The sequence below is a fragment of the Cyprinus carpio genome, chromosome A15, assembly GCF_018340385.1.
Source record: "Cyprinus carpio isolate SPL01 chromosome A15, ASM1834038v1, whole genome shotgun sequence".
Classification (NCBI taxonomy): Eukaryota; Metazoa; Chordata; class Actinopteri; order Cypriniformes; family Cyprinidae; genus Cyprinus; species Cyprinus carpio.
Genome location: NC_056586.1, coordinates 27620481 through 27627875, shown reverse-complemented (window position 1 = coordinate 27627875; position 7395 = coordinate 27620481). Strand labels below are relative to the sequence as shown.

The window sequence follows — 7395 nt, the reverse complement described above, 5'->3', positions numbered from 1 at the left end:
GCAGCCAGTAAAGTTGAGTACAGACTGTACTTTCACCAAATTCAGTTCACACATCACTGCTCTCCTGCTGGTTTTACTACAACACTTGTTATAGTATATTATATATATATATATATATATATATATATATATATATATATATATATATATATATATATATATAATATTTTTTTTTTTTTTTTTTTTTTTTTACCATTAGCTGCTTTTTAGCCTCTTCAGTTTCTAGAGTCCCAGTCCAGCATGGGTTTTGCGGTCAGGAGTTCTTCTCTACTGGTTTCACAGTATGTTTTTTCAAAGCATTCTTTTCATATATTATAGGAATACATGCTTTTAAAATGTTGTGCACTGTAAACTCTAATTAGTTAACCTTACTTAAAAAATAAAAAAATAAATAAAATAAATAAATAAATAAAAACATGCAAACCCGAATGCCTTAATCTAATTTTAAGTTAAATGTAATGTATTCCAATAACATTTACTGCAACTTGGAATTTAGTCGTATTTATTTGAACTGTGCTCTGATTTACTTGTTAAAACCATGCAAACCGATTGCCTTTAAAAGACTAAAAGACTAAGTTATAGTACACATGCTAGCAGGGCCGTGCACAGGGGGGTGGCCAGGTGTCTAGAGCCACTGCCCCTTTACCCCCATCGGCTGAGGTCCCTCAACACCCCCCACCCTCAGCTGAGCTCAAAGCATTCCGTTACCCCTCCGCTAAAGATCCGCTGATTCCGCGAATCCGCTCCTTGTTTTCCCGCCGTTCCGCAGCATCACTCACAATCTGTGTGCCACTGTCTGGAGTGGAGACTACAGTTCATTGAGCTCGTTTCATTAACAGGTAGATGCATTTACAATCCACATTACAGTCAGTGGATGATTAGCTGAATTAGTCATTGGTGTAGTTTGTTTTTTGTATTTTGTAAAGTATGTATGTATGTAAAGTGATAAAAAAAAGTGATTACAACAAAATATCCGTGTTCTTAGAATTGAAAGTCTAATAAAATTATTATACCCGATCAGATCTAACATAACACAAAATCCACTGTTGTTGGCACAGTTGAAGAGCTAAGGGAGGCTGCTAAAGGCAGTTCAACATTGCAAACATGAATTCAAAGCTCCAAGCCCGCAGATAAATCATCATATAGAATATTTAGCAGTTTGTCACACTTTAAGTCTTGTAATTAAGTATATTTCACATTATAAACACTTGTCTTGATACAAGTAATCTATGGCACATCATAGTTTATTAAAACCATATTATGATAGTAGGCCTATAATAGTTTTAAAATAATATAAATGTTCTAACATGAGTTGTTTATTAGTATAAATATATAGATTCATGCTGTAAAATATTAAATTAAATGTCTAACGCTTATAGGGGAGAGTGGGGCAAGATAATCATTTTTTTACTCATGTGGTTCTCAAGATAAGGGAAAAATGATGCAAAAGTACAAATGAAAGTATCTATCTATCCAATCCTATCCCTAATGAAAGTATTCATATCTTTTTAAATGATCAGAATGTAAAATCTATGACAAAGGGTTCTAAAAATATGGCTTCTTATAAAAAAAAGTGTTCCCATGGCTCAGTTTGCCCCAAGGTTTGGGGGTAAGTTGACCCGAGTCGAGTCAGTGGGTAAGATGCACCACCTGGGGTAAAATGACCATCTGGGGACAAAATCTGATTCAAAACCATTTGAATAAATAACAATAATAATAATAATAAAAAAACAAATTAATAATTTTCCTCTTACACAACAGTCATATCTCTTTTCATAAACTGTAACTTTAACAACAAAAAAGCAACCAAATGAGGTTTTAAATTTCAGTATTTAATTGTTTGCATTTTCTGAAAAACAAATATGTTGAAACACCAAAGCTGTAGCCTTCCTAAAACAGACTAAACAGAGTTTGTTGGCCATTAGTGACTACAGGTGGAAAATATATATCTGATTATAATGTGATGAAAAGCATTTTCTAGTTCTTATCAGAGAAGGATTTGGTGCACTTGTACACTGTCCCTATCAAATAAACTACAAATAATATGTATATGATAAAATAAACCAATAATATCACTTTAAAACATCAGTTTATAATTCAAAAATTTAACTTAACTACAATGTGCCTTCTGGTGGGGTAAGTTAAAATGCTGACACAATTTTACCCACAACATTTGGCTCACTTTGCCCCATAGCTGCCATTTTGAAAAAAAAAAAAAGCTACTGTTGCTTACCAGTTTCAGGCTAATATTTAGCTAAATAATTGACATTGTTTTATTTGCTAAATCACCTATATTTATAATAAATATGTTTAGACCTGGATAAATTTGCTTTGATGTAACAACCATTACATCTGTTATAACTCTGAGAAGCCAAAAACAGTTTTTAAAGTAAATTTCCTCTCATGTGTTTCTCGTTATCACAGTCTGGCAGAAATGCTGGGTGGTTCCAAAATAAATGGTTACATGACAGTAAAGGTGTACAGCTGCCAAGAAACAGGGGTTGAGTCAACTTACCCACTGGCTCATCTTACCCCACTCTCCCCTACTTCCATTGTAGATGATGCAGAAGCAGGTTCAGAGAGTGAGGGAGAGCCCACTCTATCAAAACATCTACAATAAAGTCTGAAACTATTACAGAGATGTCTTCTCTTTTAATTGTATATTTGTAACAACTGTATTAAGAAGCACCCACCCCCTAGTGCCCCTTTTTTGGTTTATGCCACTGCCCCTCAAAATGTTTGTGCACAGCCCTGCATGCTAACATAACGTTTTTATAGGGCTTTATATAGTCTGAACATTTGTAGGCCAATGCAGGCTCTTTTCAGTACAATGTTAGCAAAAACATAATAGAAACCCTTTCAAATCAAACATAACATAACATTAAACACTTACAGATGACCCACCATATTAAACCTTTACAGAAATGCATAAAATAACACTTAATTGCAACATAAGTCTGAAGTAAAGCATGCTGGGAACTAGAACTAGCTTGACATAATGGTACTCACACAACTCAATTTATCTTAATCAGAGTTTTCTGAGTAACAAAGGCATAGTATGCAAATAGTATGGATTACTAGATTTTTACAATTAAAAATCAACTAATTGTTGTACTTTAAGTAAATTAAATTAAGTAGATTAAAAAGTGTTAGTTAGGACATTTGTTAGGTTTTACAGTATTTACTATTTCAAATTTCAACTTATTGAGGTGTATTGTTTTTTTTTTTTAAAGTTTATTAATTTTTTTCATTATTATTTTGCAGTTATTTGCGCAGGCGTGTTTGCTGATGTTTGGAAGGTGCATGTAGAGTCTGAAATGAAGGCTCTGGTCTCATCTTGTGTCGTGTTGCCCTGTTCATTCAAATACCCTGTTCAAGAACAGCCCTCTGATCGTATTAGGGCTATATGGCACATGAAGGACAACTGGGGTGATATTATTTTTCACAAAGACCCTACGAGGGTTAAAGACAGTTTCAAGGGTCGTACAAAACTGATTGGTTCACTGGGTGGTTCCAACTGCTCCTTGGAGATTGATGAGGTCAAAAACCATGACAACGGCCCGTATTGTTTCAGGGTGGAATTAGAAACATCTGAAAAAGACAAGTACTCCTTTGTGGAAAACTGTGTGTCGATTAAAATGTTCGGTAAGTAAATATTTTGAGCTCTAAACCTGCTTACAACAACTAAATAGGGTACAAAATAAGAAAATGGCCTAAATATGGCAAGTGACTAACTCCACTGCCTATTGTAATATACCTGCACATAGAATTGTCAAATTGTATATTGTTATTCCTTACCTACTTATTTGTATTTTTTATTCTTTTATTATGTGTTTTTTGTTCTGTCGCCGTCATTCTGTTGCACTGCGGAGCTTCTGTCATGAAAACAAATTCCTCGTACAGTATGTGTAAACATACCTGCCAATAAAGCTCATTCTGATTCTGATTCTAATTAAAAAGTGAGCTTGTTTTTGCTTTTGTTTACTAAGTGAAATATGTGTTGTCATTCAAAATGCATTTATAGAGCAAGCATCAAAACCAGAGCTGCAGGCTGAGCAGTCTGTGCAGGAGGGTGAAACTGCAGTCTTCAAATGCTCTGTCCGGCACACCTGTCCGTCCCACCAGCCCACTCTCACCTGGAGCCACACTGGAAAAGCCATCATGACCTACAAGGACATTGGTCATGGAAACTGGGAAACAGAGTCTGTCCTGACCTTCATCCCTCAAAAAGAGGATGATCACACCACTATTGCATGCACAGTCAAGCACCACGGGAAAGTCGAGGGCGAAATGACAGTGACTCACCATATCTTTGTGAAAGGTATAACAATAAAACTGTTCTGTTTATATATTGTTTTAAAGTAATTAAGTGCTTTTTTTTTCTACCAGAACAAGCAACTATCAGCCACATTCTCATACCAGTCATCTCTGGTCTTGGATCTGCTCTTTTGTTTGGATTACTGTGTTTCTTCATTGCCAAGAAGAGATACGAGTGAGTCTGAAACTGACTTCTACATAAATATCACTTACTAATATTAGAGAAGACATCCCTGAAATTAGTTTACACTGTAATTGTTATGAATGAAAATTAATTAATTTGCATTTTAAAATCAAATTCCCAAAGATAAATCTAAGAGTAAAAGACGAAAATCTGACATAACAAATATGGGCTCATCTGGCTACAGAATCGCTCTTGCAGCATTTCTTTAAATACTCCAAAACGAAGACAAAACATCCTTCAACTGGAGGCATGAACTAACAATTAGGATTTGCCATTATCAAGGTCCAGACCTGGAGAGTTTAGACCTCAAGGGGGGCAGAATGTAAGGAAATCACAGGAAGAAGGCACAGACTCCACAGTAAGCAAAATATCTCAAAACTCCTAAAATCTTTATTACCTATTGATTTACTTCTCTTGGGATGAAGAGGACATTACCTTTTCAAAAGGAACTAAAGTGTACACTTTAGGTACTAATATGCACCCTTTAGAGATAAATAATATACAAATTTGTCACATCAGTGACAGTTTGTACCTTTTTTCTGAGAGTGTAGTGAGTGTTTACAATTAGAAATCATGTAGATTTTGGGCAAATGTTTCGGGTGATTTTAGCATGTACAGAGAAGAGAGAGTGTGACTGCATCTTGGATGAGGATGCTAATTTTGCTAGAGAGTGTTCAAATGCTTATTTCCAGAAAAGTCCTTTTTCTTCTCAGAGAGCAACCCTCTCTGGGTCTGAGCTTGGCACCAGCCTTACAATATAATAATACAGTCCCTATGTTCAATGTAACAATAAGAACACATGAGTAAACAATATAATTGAAAGTAAAATGTCATCATAATTGTTTTTTTAGAATATGGAATCAACAATCAAGAATGTTTCCTAAATTGTTTTTAACATCCGCATTGCATTTATCAATCCGTTATACTGTAAATTAAGTTAAACAAAATGAAATAAATATTAGATGAAATTGCCTTGTTTTTTGTGTGTTTTTTTTTTTTTTTTTTTTTTTGTGTGTGTTTGATCACCAGGTTTTGTTCAGGAGCCAGAGAACAGAGGCAAATAACCCAACAGCTTCTAATGGATTCTTCTGCAACAAACCAGGACAAAACACATAATCTGTTGATAGAATACTGAATCTATGGCATGTTTTTGATTATATTCATGGTATAAATCCAGTTATTGTATGACTTCAACAGGAATTGAAGATGTAGGATTGGAAACTATCTGTAATCCACTATTTGTGTGAAAAAATGGTTTGTCAAAAGTTTATGTATCAAGGAATTATTTTAGATTAATCTGCTCTTTGTGCTCAGATGCAATGTTATACTTTCACACAAAACATGTGTTTTTCTTGCCTGTTTCTCAATATAGATCAGTACCATCAGAATTTTTTGTCAAATGATCATTATCAATGTGTTATTTTACGTATGGTAAACAGCATCCATGATGTTTTGTTGTTGTTGTTTTGTCATATTGTCGTGACAGAAATATAAAAATACATACAATTGTTTTACTTTTAAACTAAATAAATACAAAACCATCAGTCCCAAACTCAGCAGTCTGTGTGACCTTAATGAATTCATAGCAAACATATTTTTGCTCTAAAATTTGATGTTGTAATTTTTAAGTAATAATTAAGTGTCCAATGCCTGTGGAATATGGAGCAAGATTGGTCTCAAAAATAACTTCACACAAAAGACATGATGCAAACATATTCACGAGGATAACAAACCACATTAAGATTTTAGATTCATAAACTCAATGTAAAGCATTAAACAAGGATTTGACCGATGAGACGTCGTAAATATACGATTATGAAAATATAGTTTTTGGATATTTTTCAAGCAGTCTCTTGTTTTTGTTTATTGAGGATATGAAAGAGCTGTCACAGCAGAGCTGGTCTTCTCTTCAACTGATTACGATGTAAAGACAATAATAACATGCACACATTGATGAAGCATGTTCATTTAATTTAAAGGGGTCCTAAACTGCTTTTTCACTTTTTTACTTTCAATTTTAGTCAGTGTCTAGTGTGTACGTTTGGGCATAGAAAAGCTCTACAGAATTACAAATCTCAAAGTCCACTCCAAAGGGAGAATTTTTTTTTTTTTTAATCCCTTTTCAAGAGCTATTAACGACTAGTTTGGACTACAGCGTTGTTTTCCGGATTTTGTGATGTCACAAAGTGGCCCTTTAGAATATAACTTCTGAAATGATGGCTACGCTCCTGGTGTAACAAAATGTCAGCCTATGCATAATACATTTAAAGCTCTTTTTTAAAATCTTTATCTATCTATCTATCTATCTATCTATCTATCTATCTATCTATGTCTGTGTGTGTGTGTGGTGTGTGTGTGTGTGTGTGTGTGTGTGTGTGTGTGTGTGTTTTTTCTCAGTATAATTTTTTCATGCATGTGAATTGGGCTACACATTTGTGCATCGTGTCTTTTACATGAATTATTATTGTAAATAATCTCCTCCATAGTGGAATCAAGAGAATATTTTTAATACATTTCACTGTATTATGAACATATTAATGTTTGCAGTCTGTTTGTATCTTGTTTGTAATCAAAGCTGAATATACAACAGAAAAAAATTATCAATAAACTAATTCAAACAGTCAAAAGATGTTGTCACACACATGTTATGTTGCACTGTATACATAAATTGTGAATTATGTAAATCAAAAAGTATTTTCCACAGCCCACTAGATTGACCTATCCTCCCCACCAGGAAAGTCTGTCACACACGTTATGTTGTACTGTATACATACTTTGTGAATTATGTAAATCAAAAAGTATTTTCCACAGCCCACTAGATTAGCCTATCCTCCCCACCAGGAAAGTCTGGGAGCTCCAGATAAGCAGTAGCCTACATGCTTAAGTGATTATGC

The 7395-nt window shown here is 34.2% G+C and overlaps 1 protein-coding gene across 1 annotated transcript; it reads left to right on the top strand.

Annotated features, from left to right (window-relative positions):
- The first annotated feature begins 254 nt into the window (after positions 1–254).
- Positions 255–5665, top strand: LOC122147753 (sialic acid-binding Ig-like lectin 14). The gene is made up of 6 exons (XM_042771642.1): positions 255–281; positions 3265–3645; positions 4025–4321; positions 4390–4492; positions 4784–4859; positions 5531–5665. The coding sequence occupies exons 2-6, from the start codon at positions 3318–3320 to the stop codon at positions 5615–5617; spliced, it is 891 nt and encodes a 296-aa protein (XP_042627576.1). The 5' UTR covers positions 255–281; positions 3265–3317; the 3' UTR covers positions 5618–5665.
- Positions 5666–7395: the final 1730 nt, after the last annotated feature.

Coding starts and splice junctions, on each gene's coding strand:
- LOC122147753 (XM_042771642.1), top strand. CDS start 3,318: ATGAAGGCTCTGGTCTCATCTTGTGTCGTGTTGCCCTGTTCATTCAAA. Junction 3,646..4,024: donor TGTGTCGATTAAAATGTTCG/GTAAGTAAATAT, acceptor ATGCATTTATAG/AGCAAGCATCAAAACCAGAG. Junction 4,860..5,530: donor AAGAAGGCACAGACTCCACA/GTAAGCAAAATA, acceptor TTTGATCACCAG/GTTTTGTTCAGGAGCCAGAG.